Raw genomic sequence first — 17,724 nt, 5'->3', positions numbered from 1 at the left:
AAAATGATGCAGGAACCCTCACATATTACTTCCGTTTAGACTAATCATCCTACTCATGTTCACCTACATGTTACACACTAAACGAGCTTTGATACCACTGATGGGAAAGGGGAGATATGGGGGTGGTGGTCAAAGCACAAAATCCCAAGACAAACCTTCCCCTAGTCCAATTAATACTAAGTAGAATAATTAATTATCTCATAATATGAACTAATTAGCAGCCAAAAAGATACAAATGAGCTATACAATCACAACGGAAACACCAAATTTATGTGCAAAACCCTTCAATGTGAAGGGTAGAACCTCGGGGCCAAAGTTTACTTTCAATCTTCCACTATGTTAAATAGTAGGTTACAATAGGTATTCTCCAGTTAAAACAAGAAAGAATAAGAAATTCTTCGCATACAAATTATCATGAATCATCACCAATAAAAGGTGGAATCAAACTTCAAGAAAAATGAACAGGTCTCACCAAAAATAGAGGTTGTTGTCCAAGCAACAAATATTAATGCAAATGAACTCCAAATGACGATCAAACCAATCAAATCGTAGAAAGATAAGTTACAAACATGATATTAAAGATTCAACTTGATCAGACAATAAATCATCATCTAATAGAAACAATAAATTTTACTGCATAGAAACCTTTAAACCCCTTTTCATCTTGTTTTCCTCTCTCCTTGTTATCTCATCTTTCTCCCTACATGGCCCTCAGCATAATGCATGAAATCTTGCAACTCTTAGCCATAATTCTCTTTAATTTACTACCTTTAATTTCGCTAAAGATGATCGATCATCTTCCGGTCGAATCACAATTGATTACTTAATGAATCAACCATTTCATAATGGCTAAGTGTGTTATTCCAAACCATAAAAAAAATAAAATAAAAAATAAAAACAAAAAATCTTCTTCTTCTACTTAGGCACAAATTCCACTAAAACATTGGTCATGACATCCAAGTATACCAATCACAAATGTTGGCCATGGGAGGGTGAGATAGGCGAATAAAGGCATATTTATTTAAGTGACCATCTCTTTTTTTTTTCATGAATTACTATGTAAAGGTCTTTTGGATAAGACTGTAAAGGAAGGGATGAGGAACGGATAGAAATTAAATTTTTGTTTAGTAAACAAAAATGGGATGAATGGAATAGAATGAAATTCATCTTTTATAATTTTACATATTGGTCATATAATTTTTTATTTCAATATATTCTATTCCAACTTACTAAATAGTTGGTAATTGTAATTTTGATAATAATTCAATGCTCTAACCCTTCCATATCTACAATCTATTGGCACTTTATCGATGTTTAAAGGATTCTTTTTTCTTTTTTTTTTCGGTTATGTCGGGTGTCCCGGGATCATTGGGTGCCACCCCACTCCTTCGGACTAATCCCATACCTGAGGTAGCCACCCTCACAGCACCCGCAGAAATAAAGCAGAATTTGATCGTGGATGGAACCTTGGACTTATTCTTGCTTTTAATTTAATGTAATATCGCACAAATGCTACTAGGATAAACTAATGACATAATACAATCTAAAGTAGCACTAAGGCCCTTTTTAGTTGAGGATTCAAAAACTTATATTAGTATTTATTCTCATAAATAAAAACAAGGATCTGTATTGTGGATATTTCATATTTAAAAATATGTTTAGATAATTGACTTAAATTTAGTTTTCTAAAAACAAATATATATATATATATATATATATATATATATATATATAACGTATTTTTTTATATAAAAAAAAAAATCCTTAGAAATTGAGGGAATTTTAAAGACAAACTTTAAAAATATTTTGCAAAAAATACTAATCAAACAAGTTTTCTTTGAAAAAAAAAATGATGTGTACTAAGTTTTCAAACATCTAAAACTGTATTTGAAAACTAAATTAAAAAAAATAAAAAAAAAATAAAAAAAAAAAACACTCTAATTTTGAGAGGATAGATAGTAGGTTGGTCATTACAAAGGTTAGATATTCAGAAAGGTTATTTAAAAACAAAATTCTTAGCTTGAGAGCATTCCTAGCATCCTTGACCTTCTTCTTAGGACAATCGAAAATACAGTGACCATCTTCCTTACAATAGTGGCACTGACCATTGAAACAACACGATTTAGAAGAAGTAATAGCTGCATCAGGAGTGGTCGGAGTAAAGGAGCTAGACGGAGCAGTAGCCAAGACCATATCAGTAGAATGAACCCGACGAGTCTATTGTTGTGTCTCCTTAGAAATGAGCTCCGCAAGAGTAACCTCAAGTGTAGGAAGAGGAGATCGATGTAACAAAGAAGTTCGAGTATTCTCAAATTCATCCCGAATATGCATCATAAAGTAGATGAACTGACGACGATCCCGATATACAATAAAAAGCTTAATCGACTACTCATCAGAAAAAGCAGAGTCAACTTGAGAAAGCTGATCCCAAATGCCACTAACCTAAGCATGAAACTCGGCAATAGACTGTTTAGGTTCCTGACGCATTTGGGAGAGCTTAGTTTCCAACTTAAACTCGAGAGCAGCATCACTACCACAGTTGTATAGTTTTGCCAAAAAATTCCAAGCAAGTTTGGCATTACAAAACTTAGGAAGTAGACTCTGAAAAATAGGAACAGATGTATTAATAAACTAGGAAAAGATCTTACAGTGAATACTTTCTCATTTATCAAGATCCTCATCAAAGTCTTGATACATATAAATTATTTTTTATTTACAGTAAAAAATAATCAAGTCTCGAATGTCTGTCTAAATCCAAGCAGGTATCAAAATTCAGAAACTCTAATTTCTGAATTGTTTACTCTCTGTCTGCTTTAGGAGAAAAAAGGAAGGTGCTGCGAGACAAAATCCAGGGCATCACGAAGCCTGCGATTCGCCATCTTCAAGAGGGATCTGATGTGAGGAAACAGAGCGCCGAGGGCAGTTTTTTTTTTTTTTCGGGTGGAAGCTGGGGCTCGACGTTGTCGGCGGCGGTTGTGGCTTCGCGGCGTCGTTTACAGAGGGGTTCTGAGCGATGGCTCCATTGTGGCTGTGAAGAACCTCCTGAACAACAAGGGCAAGTGGTCTGATTTACGGGAACCTCAAGATCGTCCTCAAGAACGTGATTCTTGACGCCGTGACTTACACCAGCACGCGAGGAGGAAGACAGTGATTGAGAGAGCGTCGGACGACTGGGAGACAGAGAGCGCCAGACGACTGAGCGTGAAACGACGCCGGAGACAAAGAGCGCCGGACGGAGGCTGTTGCGCGCATTCAGAAACCCGGGGGCCCGCCGCCGGGGGGGGGGGGGGGGGGGGGGGGTGGGGGGAGGAAGGTCAAGGGAAAAGAATTAGGTTTAGATGGCCTGATACCATGCTAAAACTAATAAACGTTGTATCATTGTTTTGTGTGGATAAAACTGTACAGGTTCATCCTTTTATACGTAAAGGAGTCGATCTACAAGGGTAACTCAATGAGTACATAATGTGCCTAAATTTGAGAGATATGTTAACATAGATAATTGATTCAAATTTAATTTTCTATATATATATATATATATATATATCATATCTTTTTATTAAAAAAAAAATCCTTTAGAAACTGAGGAAATTTTTAAGACAAACTTCAAAAATATTTTGCAAAAAATACTAATCAAAGAAGTCTTCTTTGAAAAAAAATTGATGCATGCAACGTTTTCAAACATCTAAAATTGTATTTGAAAATTAAATTAAAAAACTCTAATTTTGATCTTTCAATAATAGGTTGGTCATTACGAAAGTTAGATATTTAGAGGGGATGTTTAAAAATGAAATTCTTCTTCGCTAGATTCAAGTGTATCAAGCACATCATTATAATCCATTAAATGAGTTCTATACACTTTTCCATCATTTATCAAATAAAAGGCAATAATATGTCCAACACACTTGCCTGCTACACTAAAATTTTGGCTATTTATACTATATATCAATTTTAAAACATAGAGTCAATCTAACATTGACACATGGCACTAGACTTTTTGCCCTTTTTTCATTTTTTTATTTTTATCCTTTTTTCTATCATCCAAGGATCCCACAAACCTCTTTTTAACATTCATATTTTTTTCCTTGTCTCTCTCTGGCCCCACACAGACTCCACTAAATTTTTTTAAATTTATTTATTCAACTCCTCTCTCTCTCTCTCTCTCTCTCTCTCTCTCTCTCTCTCTCTCTCTCTCTCTCTCTCTCTCTCTCTCTCTCACAGTACATTGATCCCACTAATTTTTATATTATATTTAAAAATATTTTATTTTTTATAAAAAAAAAAATTTACATCCAAATATGAATAAATTCCAATAAATAAGTTTTTAAAAAATGATCCCTACTCAACAAGTTTCCATCACTTTCTTTCTCAATACTTTTATATTACAAAATAAATTTATATTATTAGTTCCTAATTTAAAATTAATTATCAAAATACACATACATGCCCACCACAAAGCACGGTCAATTCTACTAGTTTTTTTTATTATTTTGGCATACTTCCAAATAAAACAGAGAAAAATAACCAAAATAGAATATTGAAAGTAGGTGTAAAATATTCTCCCCTTGTTCTAAACCTAAAATTTTGACTGAATTGGCCATATTATTCATTATTGATCCCAATCATATTCAGTCTGCCATCCACAAGACACAAGTAACCACCATACTTGGCCTACCCACTTTCAACCAATGAAACAAATGCACCTTTATCCACTAGCACAACCCAGTATCAAGGAGCCCCCAAAGACATGCATGGGCGGGGGATTTAAAACGCCAACAAAACACCCTTTCTGAGAAACTATATGGGAAAAGGCACCAGTGTATGGAGATGCAGAATCAACCTCACGTTTTCTGACTAAACAAATTAAACCTCAACAAGGATGATCCTCTAGTAGTTTACCCAAAAAAACAAATAGAAAAATGCCATCAACGACTTCTAAACATTGAGAAAAATCACAGCCACATCAGGAGCAGCAATAATAACATTTTTATTGACCACTAGTTTGGGATGCTTTTTGAACTCCAAAATACAGAGCAGATGCAATCCTCCAGGGGGGAAAAGGGTGAAACTGGCGACTCATTCTGATTGCCTTGTTCCCAATACAGAAATATCCTCATACCGCTTCTGCATCACAACAGTTGTAAATCTGGTTAGAAATCGAGATGGCACTAAGCGAAGGGTCAAAAAAATTCATAAGACTGCTGCATGCTTTATAACTAAAAAAGAAGATATTTAATTGAAGAGAGAGAATACGAAAGAGAGCATTGAAAAATCCTCGATGAAAGCCAAAAAAAAAAAAAGACAAAACATGTACAGCATTCAATCATGCTAAAGATCAGAAAGGACAACCAACTCTGGAAATCCAAGAGATGTCAAATACCCCCATGAAAACACAAGCAATCCTCTCCAACCAAACCAACACCTCCACAATGCAGAACCATCTCTCTCCTCCCAAAACCTTAAATGAGATTAGATGACAAATCTTCCAGATTTTGGACAAACCCATCTCTCTATATATGCTCTAAATAATCTGTCCCAGGCCCTCTAAGAGGGTCTCGCAGAAGAACTCAGCTGGGAGTCAAGAAAAACCCACAACCAACAGTCCTAATGGAAAGACAACATCCTTACAACCATAACAAAAAAGTGAGCACCGACACCCTATCACTAAGAGACCTATGTAAATGAAAATTCAAAAGATCTCATCCCCATTTAAAATAAAGGAAGGAAGAGAATTTCCACTACGCAATGAGGAAAACCCATACACAGAAATAGAAGAAGAACGCACAAAATCACCCATCCATGTGTCTTCCCAAAACCAAACACGACACCCATTACCTGCAATAAATTTGGAATAGGGAATAAGAGAGAATAGATGTGTGAAATACACTTTCAGGGGCTCTCAGAAGAGCACCTTAACCCATAATAGCATCCCCCACCCATAAACCTACATGCCAAACTTTTAATAACTTTCTGCCAAATGGAGTTTTCTTCTAAAGGAAATGCCAAAGCTATGTATCCATTAGACTATTGCCTGCTAAGAGTCCCATATAACTGAATATCATATTGGCTCTTAGTTACTACAGTGAGCACTGTGTTACTTTTGACTTTATTAAGCTCAACTGTAATTATGTAACTAGTGTTTGGGAACATGAATTTTGGGGCATAGATTTTGTTTGAATTTGGAGGAAACTCAACATAAATTTATACTAGTTTTTATCCAAATTTACACAAATCCAAATCTAAACTGCAAATTGCATGCTCCCGAGTGCAGGGTCATAGAATTTGTAGCTTAATGATCTTTCACTACTTTAGAACATCAGGTACAGTGCCTTATACAAGGAGCTTTCTTAACGCAACCTACAGTTGAAGTTTTGAATTTCAAAAATACAGCAAAAACACAGAAGCTAAGGTATAGATACAGATAGATAGCTCCCAAGTGATATATCTAAACTCAAGTTTTATCTCCAATATATCTCATCATGCGAAATTGGCCAACACAGATAGTCAGATAGTCTCCAAAAATCAAATGGCATTTGGAAGGAGGATTCCTGACGAGTATATCAGCAATTTGCTCCGCAGTGGATATATAACATAAATTCAGACATTTGCAAGCACTTATCAGTTCTCAGGAATGAAGCGTAAATCAACTTTAAATTGTTCAGTTTGGGAGTGAAATCTAGGAATAGGGATGAGAAAATGGTTCTGATGCTATCACTCTATTGGCATACGTTTTATTAATGAAACCAAAGTTCACCAAAGGTTCTGCAACCATCACAGATCAGCAGCAGCAGCAGGACCACAATACTCTGCCTCTGTGTTTGAACGAGAGACATTTTTGTTAGGAAGATGATTGACTAATTAGATAGCCTCCAAGAAAATACAACAACCACTTGTACATCAGTGATCATCAAGATAACCAACCAATCTGAATCTGAATATGCTATCAGATCAAAATTAGAAAACTAGAGAGAGGAAAAGGTCATGATTAGCACCTCCTCTTAAATAGCGCAAGGTTTGTTCAACAGCCCTGTGACAGAGGAGCATGCACATATTGTGAAACTTTATTACAAACCAAGCTCTGGATGACTAAGGAGTGCATACAGCAGAGCACCAACATTACAGTGATATAGTGCAACCATGACTTCTTCAAAGGGTTAACCACTGGTCTCAGAGAACTGTAAATTTGTAACTATAGGATCAGGATAAGATTTTGCATCAGCCACTTTTACCCAAGCGAGCCGATCAGAGATGCATTTGGTTTGAGATAAAACATAGTAGTAGGTGTGTAAGTGGCCTCCAACCTGGGAAAGAAGTGCTGATCACCTAAAATCTTGCGTCTTGGCAGGAAAATCAATTTTTAGAGAAATAAAGAAAATCCATTGCAAGAGCAGCGCTGGCCATGAGGACATACCATCAGTGTAGATGATAAATAATATGAATCCTCTAACATAAGTAATTAAGCAACAAGACAAAAACCAATAGTTAATGTAGAATCCAATCGTGAGTAGAGCACGGGGCACTTGATTCGAGCCATAATTGCTTTAGGCAGAGAGCACATATGATGGGGACCATGGTTTTAAATCGCGGTAGCGGGTAGCGTAACGTAATGGTAACAGATGTAATGGGAAGCGGGAGTAGCGGATGTTACATAACGGGAAGCGGGTGTAACGGCCGTGAATTTTTTTGAAAGACGCACACCCTTGTGCATATTAGTGTACTTGCATGTTTTAAGCTTTTAGCCCTTCTTAGAAAGAGTTTTAGTGTATTTTGGATCCTTTAGTTCGAGTAACTAAGTTATTTGGTAAGGGCAACAAGTTTACATTTGTTTTCAAACAGCATTGATAGAAAAATTACATGTGTGTGTGTGTGTGTATGTGTGTGTATTTATACTTCTCATTGTTCTTATCTGTGATAAATTCTTATGTGTGCTAAATAAATTTAATAAAACAAAATATACTATACACTCCATTAATCTATTAGACACATAAGACATACGAATAATACAAATATAAAATAGCTAGAAAAAAAAGAAGATTGAAGTTGACAAATATAGAAAACAAATATCACATTACTAATATTATCAAAATAAAATATTTTTTAGTATTTTCAAATTGTTAATTAATGCATCTATTGTGAGTATTTAAAGAAATAGTAAATTTTGTATCATTGTCATTCTCATTATAATCTTTTCCCCCTCTTGCCACTTGGTATATTGAGAATGATATATTAAAGAGGGAAAAAGTGAGAAGAAAAAGTAAAAAATAAACTAATTTTTTGGTGTAACAGTCCTATAGCGGTTACGTAACAGTCGTAGCGGCCTTTATATAACGGCCGCAGTCCGTAACGGCCACTACGGCCGTGATTTTTCATCTCACCGATTTCGCGGTGTGTAACGGTATCGGTAACCCAAAAAACCATTACGTAACGGCGTTACGTAACAGTCGCGGCCGTTATTTAAAACCATGATGGGGACCAGTAAGATCAATAAATCCAGGGGCTGAGTTGTGTACAGTATCTGAAAGAAAACCATGTAAAAATGCAATCTGGATAGAGGCCCTATTGTTGATTAGAGCCCTTTGCCATAAGACAGGCTCAGTCTCACTCAACAATTCAACCAGTGTGCTGATTAATACAAAAAACCCATTTACATCCATCAGATTGGAAGAATAGAGAATGAAGGAGGTTCCAAGGTTCAAGTACCAATGTGAATCAACGCATTGAACTCATCATGCATTGCTGCTCTCCAGTGCAGATATACTTGTTTGCCAGAATAAAACAGGTAGGATAAGAGGAAGAATGGACAGCAGCGGTAGAAAAAGTGGTCATTAAAGCCATAGAAGAAGAAACTGTAGCATTGAGATTTAATAGGGACACAGCACAAGCCTTACACCATGGGGGCATGGCGTGAGTGTTGAGAATTCCACTTGTGAGCTTGTCCCACATTGAAAAATTAAAGTGAATGATGGGTGCTTATATACATGGATGGACCCAAGACCCAATTAGCTTGAGCTTTTGGGTCATATTGGTGTTCACTCATGTGTATCAAGCCCACCCATGGGCTCTTCCGGTCATAACAAGTGGTATCAGAGTCGACGGTTCGTAACTCTGGGTGAAAGACATCGTAAAAGTCGAGACGGGAAGCTAATTCTCCTGACGTGCTAACAGTTGGAAGCCAAGTGTGTGGCTGAGGCCAATAAGGATCATCTAGGCTACGGATGGATCCGAATAGAGTCAATACGTGGGAGGTAAGATTGGTTTGGAGGCACGTGGAATGCAATCTGAGGCTCGTAAGATGCCAGTGGTAAGGCCCACTTGAGCAACTGTTGGAGAATTGTCCCAAAAGGAAGACGGTTTCCGTTCAAGGGGGAGCAGGAACTCACAAGTGAGGGGAAGATTGTTGAGAATTCCACCTGTGAGCTTGTCCCACATTGAAAAATTAAAGTGAATGATGGGTGCTTATATACATGGATGGACCCAAGACCCAATTAGCTTAAGCTTTTGGGTCAAATTGGTGTTCACCCATGTGTATCAAGCCCACCCATGGGCTCCTCCGGTCATAACAGTGAGTATTTTGCAAAGAGGGTAGCATGGGGCAAGTCTTCTGCGAAGAGGGTAGGGAAGTGGAGGATGGTGGTTATATAGCAGCCGAGATGAAACTGATAAATATGAGTCATGTTGTGGAAGAGAAGAATACAAGAATTAGAAGAAGATTAAGAAGCCAAGAACAGCATGGCAGATATAGGAGAAGCAAGGAAGAAGACACTGGGGGAGAGATTATGGAGAATTCATAGGAACCTGAAACCTCTGAAATAAGAGAAGAGGCTAATGGAGTATTTATGCGACAAAGCCTATTGAAATAATAAGAGGAGAGTGAAGGGAAAATAGGTGAGGGAGATGGAGATAAAGGTGAGCCTGCAGAAAGGCTTACCTGCTAGTTTCCTCTCAAATCTTTCAAAGATGGGGTCTCAAGCTCTTTTATCCTTAAACTAGGCACCAAGATCCTTAAACTAGGCACCAAGAAGGAGATTAAGGTATGTAATAGGAAATGGCTCCAATTTGCACAATAGTTGTCCTCCAAGGAGAGCCCCCCAGGACAAGATCAACGTCATCCATATATTGTTGGGCTTTTGTGGAGCCTAGTTGTGTCTTAATTTGGATGACGACCCGACCTCTGTTTAATTAGAGATTTCTATCCTAAGGCTTAGTCCATGGAGCGAAGGCTTGGGCAACATATAAAAAGGGTGCTTTCGGGTGATTAGGGCTGTAGTGGTTGTATCCGCGAGAGAGAGCGAGAGCGAGAGAATTGTATCGCCACACTCTCTGTGCTTTCTTCCTGATAATATTGAAATCCCTGCAACTCCATGGACGTAGACAAAATTGCCGAACCACGTAAATATTGTCTTGTGCGTGTGATTGAATTTTTCTTTGGCGTTATTCTTTCTCTATTTGTTTCTCACAGGTTTCAGGAATTTGTTCGTATATTCCTAACATATATCTCTCAATTTTTTCTCAAGACAAGAGTCTGCACAGTAGTTCCACTTTCTAGTTGCCACTACACCCCCATGAGTTATCACCCTAAACAAATGAAAGTGGCTATGTTATATGACTATGCAAATTGGGTTTCTTAAAGAAATAAGGTTGCGTTTGGTAATTGGGAATCAACTCTACAAATCGGAATCGGAATGGTAGATTCCCATTCCTAGCATTTGCTTTGCGGTAATCTCATTCCATGCAAGAACAGGATTCTCTCTTTTGCCTATTTTATGATTCCTACCTCGTACTCTGGAATCAAATCCTATTTCCTAAAAACACAATATTTATTACTCTACTCATTATAATGCATATATATATACATACATACACACGCCCCTACAGATTATAATATGATGTTTTATATAATATAATATAATATTATAAATATATGACATAAATTTTTAATATTATATTAATATTATGATATTATTAAATGTAAATATATGATAATATATTTTAATATAATATTAAACCACCATTATTGATATTTATTATATGTATTAATACTATAACATAAAAATTAATATAATAGTATTAAATATTAAAATATTATGATATAATTGTAGTATGATTATTGATTTATCATAATTTTAAAAATAAAATAAAATAAAATTTTTATTGTTATCAACAATTATAAATGTATATAATAATAAACTTAATAATGATATAGTATACAAAAGAATATAATATTATTGTACAATAAATATACACGGGAGATTATTTATTACAATACAATGTCATATTATAATATAATATATATATATATATATTACATAAGTTCTAATATAATGATATATAATATAATATATATTACATAAATCTATAAATTAATATTAATATCATGACATCACTAAATATAAATATATAATAATATTGTTAATATAAAATATTATATATAAATAAAATTATAACACGCAAAAAATAATAGAATAGAATTAAATTATCAAATGCTATTCTATAATTATGATGTGATTATTTATTATATTATTATTATTATATATATATATAATCTTAAAATAAGATAAAATATTCATTATTAATTTCATTAATAACAAATACATAATAGTAAAATTTAATAATGATATCATATACAAAAGAATATACTACTATTGTGTAATAAAATATAATGGTACGGTTATTGATTTATTATATTATTATTTTATACAGTTATTGTTTTATCATATTATTATTTTATACTAAAATAATAAATTACGTTATAGTATTATAATATATGATTTTTTTATTTAGAATATAATACTATTGTGCAATTAAATAAAATGGTATGGTTATTGTTTTATTATATTATTTTTTATTAAATAATAAATTATGTTATAATAATATAATATATGAGATTTTTATTTACGTATAACAAATTACATATTAAAATATGATAATTATAAAATATAAGATAAGATGTAATATTAATAATACATTTAAAGTGTTAAACAAAATACTATTAACAAAATATATGATAAAATATAGCTTGCAGAATATAATCAAGTACATGATTATCAAAATGATTTTACTGTAAAAACTTATTTATTGTATAATTTAATTGAATAATTTTTTATATTATAATGTCATAATTATTAACTAGACTCATTTCCTATTCCTATGTCCATGTCTACCAAACATTATAATATAATTCTGATTCCAATTCTGTTTCAAATCAAATACAAGCGAGGAATCTAACATTCCATTTCCAATTCCAGTAGATTTTGATTTTGATTCCAACTGTGAACCAAACGACACCTAAGTCTGCACTCCTAAAAATACTGTACCTCCTTTGTACATCCCCTACAAGACATAACATAAAACATGGATCAAGCATTAAGTACCTGACAAAAATGATAGAACCCATGCCATATAACCTAGAGTCCCCAATAAATTATAGTAATATCTTCCTGCAATTAGGCCCGCTTGAATAGGGTGTTTAAAAGAGGTATTCATTTATAAAAGATATTTAAATTATTTTTTTAACAAAATTCCTTGGGCCACTTCACGAGGAGATTAACAAAATTCAGGAGATATTTTGGCAGTATTTACAAAATTAGAACCATCATCTAACAAAACCACTTCGAGCTCTACTCCCTTTGCTATTTCTCCCGAATCCAATCACATGTCAACGTCACAGACTCACCAAACTGCACCATGGATCGTTTCCCAAACAGTTTTCATTATTATTTTGAAAATGGGATTTATAAATGCCTAATAAAGTATGCAAACAATATATTTATATTCTGCATTCAGTAGAAACTGAAGGGCTCTTTGGTATCACTTCAGCTGTTTTCATTGTAGTACAGTGAAGAAACAGGTCATAACAATGCCATTGTTCATATTGCTATTTTTTTCTGGGTTGTCAGTTTTCACAAATACAGAATTTTTTTCAAAATTTATGGTTTCAGTCGCTCCGGCAACTTGCTAAAGTACTTGAAGAGTTGACTTTTGATCATTAAAATGTTCAATCTATATAAAAGTTCTAACAAAAATTTAAAATAAAATGAACATCAGAAAATTTTAAGATATAATTAAAACAAAAACAGCCATCAAATTTCTAAAAATTTGAAAAAAATAAGAAATTTGAAATATAATAAGCCATTCAAAAATCTTTTTTTTTTTTCTTATCATTTCACAATTGCCATATGAAATAGGATTCCTCATGCAGCATTAAAAAGTGAGTTCCAAAAATATAATAATTAAATAATTAATTGTAGTAAATTTCTATTTTTATTATAATATTTTTCTAATTTGTATTCTTTTACATATTTATTATTTAAATCATATTTTTTAATTATTATTTGATTCAAGAACAAAATAGAACATGAGTTCAACTAAGCTTCTAATTTGCTTTAATTTTATAAATATTAAGCAGGCTGCTTGTTTTCAATTTTTTTTCTGGCATAAGTTTACATAATTTTAAATAGAAATACAAAATGCCAGCTAAATTTTAGAACCTTTACATTTTAAATTTTTCACTAATTTTCAAATACCCTATCCAAGCTCATTCTCATAGAAATTCCCACTTGCAGAACCTAAAAAATCCTGGCAATTTACATGTCAGGGAAAAATTATCCAGACCAGTTTGCAATGTGCTACAGGCCTACAGCAGGTTCCAGGACAGAGGCATCATTGAAGTGCAATAGTGCACGAAAAGAAAAATATAAAACACAAAGGAATAAAAAGAATCTACATAAACATAAAAGAAATATTTAAACATGGGTAACAAAAATACACTATTACATACTAGATAACCATGGTATTCCATGGAGGCTAAGGATTATACACCTTCCACCACAGTAGACAAATATAGTCTACATTGAGAAAAATTATAATAGTTTCACTTTATTAGTAATTTAGTAATCAGTAAATCATCTTCCCCATTGCACTTAAGCAAATTTTGATATTTTTGTATTCATTTATTCATTTACATTGCAGAAATTTTTATTCACAATTCTTAGCCAAAAGCAAATCTAACCTTTTATAAAAATATTAATGCGAACTGTGAAAAGAAAAAGTAGGGCAGTATAATGCTGAACTTGACGAAAGAAAACCATACATGAGGCATATCAAAAAGTTCCTGTTATCTCAATTGTACGTACAGACTAATACTAGCCAAAACCACACGTACTGATTTTTGCCATAGTGTCATACCAGAAACATCTGCCTATTTGTAACAAACCAACCCTCCCCCTCCCCCCTTTTCTTTTTTTCCTTTCCACTTGCCTTGAACCCCGAAAATCCTAAAAGCTATGAACACAGATTCTGTCCAATACATGAACACATTATGAAACCAAAAAAAGTTCAACATTCCACTCCTATCCTGTCTACTGCTTTCTTAGAGAACTCAAATAATCCCAAAATTTCTTCAACTTGACCTCACCCACATAAATTGAAAATCTGAGACAGCATACAGTGATCAACCTAACTATAAGCCTATGGCTGTACTAAATAACAGTGTTTTAGAAGGCTCAATCGAGGCTCGCCTTAAGGCAAGGCATTCCTAAAACACCTTGAGGCTCAATCTAAAATACCAAATTCCAAAAAGGCTGGCCCATTACATGCTGAGGCTTACACATTTTTACAAAAGAACGTCTTTTGCGCCTTTTTAGTTGAGGCTTGTGCACTTTGGGTGTGTGATTCTTAAGCTAGAATTGGTTAGAAAATTTTAACTACATGTTTGTATAAAAGGAATGTCACAATATGATTTGATTTCTAAAACTCTTGAACATCAACCTTTCCAAAATAACTGAGAGTTGTATCTTACATCATGAAAATAGTTTGAACTTTGTAATGATATAGCTATATCTCATCGTGATTAGTGTCATGTATTCAAATTAACAATTTTTGAATGGCCAACAAGTTTCCAAAATCAAATCTAGTTTTTCTTTTTTACATTATATCTGTGATTTTCTTAATTTTTACTTTATTTTAAATATGTTAAATTTATTTAACATATTTTTATCTTAAAAATAAATTCATTTAACATAATTTTATCTTAAAAACAAATTCTCAAAAGGCTTACGCCCTAACGCCTTAGGGCTTATGCTTTACCTCTTAAGGGTTAAAATGTCTTGCCTCTTAAGCGTTAAAATGCCTCGGCTTACACCTTTGCCTATTTAGACATTGTAAAATACAATTCCTCTCAAAACTCATTCATCTAACTTTCATTCTATATTCGTACCCAAAACCTAGCCACCACTCAATCACATCACAAATAGCAATCAATAAGCCTGTAAAAAAATAACATTGGGAACCCAAGCTCTAAAATTTATAAACTAAAACCAAAAGAATGCAATTATTTCACGGTCATCTAATTGTAAATGGTCAATAAGTAACAACAATATAGCTTCAACTGAATTGTCAAAAGGGTATTCAAAACCCATTCCCAATTTTCAATACCTAGATGACATAAAAACTCATGATACAACTACCACTTAGTATTGAAATATAAAGAAAATGTTTGGATATATTCTACAATTTTGTATTGGAAATTAGTATATTACAGAAGTTGTTAATTATTTTGGTCTCAAGCTCTAGGAAATTAGGTGAAGCCTAAATCAAGCTGAATGGGAAAAAAAAAAAATCTGACCCCAAAATCAAATAAGTGGGATAAAGGCCTTCTTGTCTCGTAATAAATAAGGTATGTCCTTGTAATCTCCCCCTTCCCCAAAAATAAATAAATAAATAATAAACAACAACCTATGCAAAAAATATGTTGAGATGCGAATGTTAAGGTAGATGAGTGGTTTAACATTAAAAGATAAAGTACGAAATAAGCATGTATAAAAAAATTTAGACAAAGCACCAATTGAAAACAAGATAAGTGAGGAACGACTTAGATGGTTTGGATATTTGATTTTTTGAAACGCAAGCCTAGTAGAGCACCTCTGAGGAGAAGTGAGTTATTTATTATTTTTTGCATGAAAAGGAGTAGGGGAAGACCTAAAATAACTTGGAATGAGGTAGTGAGGAAGGATTTAACAGCCCATAATCTAATAGAAGAAAATTCTCTTGATCGGTGAATTGGTGGAAAAGAATTCATGTAGCCGACCTTGAGACTTAAAGCTTGTTGTTCCTGTTGATGTAATAAATAAACGGCCTCCCACTTGCAATTAATAGTCCAATTAAGTGCAGGTGTTTAATAATCATGGAACACATACCATTAGCAATCATGCAAAAAATTTAGTAACGATTGAGATAAAAAGCATCAACTAAATAAATTATAAAATATGATATGAAATTTGTCTGTGTACCCCAACATTGTTTTGCTCCCAGATCTTATGAACTCCATAGTCAACCACCTGCATTAAACAACTCCATCAGCTATTTTATTGAAGAAAATTATTTTCAGCTGCAACTTGACAGCGTAAATTATCAAGCATGTGTCTCCGCTCGTTAGCATTACAATCAGTTAAAAGAAACTGGTACTCAAAAGATATAGAAACTGGTAGACAAAATAGACATTATATCATTTCGAGTCTCAAAAATGGTAACCAGATTAATATTTGAGGATTTTTCATATAATAAAGACACCGTGCAGACATTATATCATTTCGAGTCTCAAGATGGTAACCAGATTAATATTTGAGGATTTTTCATAAAATAAAGACACCGTGTTTCTAAACGATTGATTCGACCTTTCAAAACCTTATATATATTTGATTAGCATATCTAAACTACTATCATGCTTTTGCCGAGCTGAAATCAACACATCTTCGCCTTCAAAATGAGAAAAATCTTCAAAAAAATCCAATCGAAACCACACGTAAAGTTTCAGGTTTGAAAATAAAGACTCAGAATTAATTGACATAAATCAAGATCGAATCATATGGATCCAAAAGTATACAGATAGGGCGTGAGAGAAAGAGCATCAGAACCCTAACCCGTTCGCCAACGAGGGCACCAGCAATGACGAAGGTCACATAGACGGAGTTTCGGCGCATGATGACTCTGTAGAGCCCTTCGAGCATTCCGCCGCCGCTTCTTCGAGCAGTCGAATTCATGGTTTCCTCTCCGTTCGTGTAGTCTTCTCCGCTTCGTCTAGGTCTCGTGAGCAGGAGCCTTTCAAGATTTAACTGCTCCACGACCCGAGAAATTATCAACTTTTTGAAACTCCGACCAGTCAATAAACCGGATGTTATTGGGTCCCGGTTCGAGCGGTTCACCTATTTAATCCATTTGCAAATTAGTTGCCAACTTTAATTTATTACACCATCGGTGCAAAAATTTTGACATGGTTTCCATTTAATCCTCATTATTAGTTAGGGATTTGGATGGGTAGCTCCGACCTTTTCCATGGACTCTTTTGGGCGAGAAGCTTTCCATGCAAGTCAAGGCTCTCCATTTCCTTCTATTTGTGTGCAAAACAAAATATGAACCAAGGATGTGAAAATAACATCAAAATATGTGACTTCACTTTGCCAATGTAGGGTCATATGACTCCAATGATAAGCAAAACCCTAGAAAGGATTTCCTAACTACAATAACTATGGGTTAATAGTTTGAGATTCAAAAAAAAATAACACAAAGTCTCTGCGCAATTTCTACTATCTTGTAAATGAAATTGCATTAGGGTGTTTCAACCTTGTCTAGAGGCATATATATGTAGTTGCATATGAAAACTCTAAATTGTGAGATATATAGCAATATGATAACACTATACTGTAACTCGAACATATCCTATTATACTACGAA

General features: G+C 33.9%; 1 protein-coding gene across 1 annotated transcript; it reads right to left on the bottom strand.

Moving 5' to 3' along the window:
• Nucleotides 1-4,821: 4,821 nt before the first annotated feature.
• Nucleotides 4,822-17,357, bottom strand: LOC131146142 (cytochrome b-c1 complex subunit 9). Its single transcript, XM_058095507.1, has 3 exons — nucleotides 16,914-17,357; nucleotides 16,284-16,331; nucleotides 4,822-5,121 (listed from the first exon to the last, which is right to left on the bottom strand). The coding sequence occupies exons 1-3, from the start codon at nucleotides 17,031-17,033 to the stop codon at nucleotides 5,074-5,076; spliced, it is 216 nt and encodes a 71-aa protein (XP_057951490.1). The 5' UTR covers nucleotides 17,034-17,357; the 3' UTR covers nucleotides 4,822-5,073.
• Between the last annotated feature and the right edge of the window lie 367 nt (nucleotides 17,358-17,724).

The sequence above is a fragment of the Malania oleifera genome, chromosome 13, assembly GCF_029873635.1.
Source record: "Malania oleifera isolate guangnan ecotype guangnan chromosome 13, ASM2987363v1, whole genome shotgun sequence".
NCBI lineage: Eukaryota > Viridiplantae > Streptophyta > Magnoliopsida > Santalales > Ximeniaceae > Malania > Malania oleifera.
The sequence above is the reverse complement of the archived record's forward strand: the minus strand, read 5'-3'. Positions and strand labels throughout refer to the sequence as shown.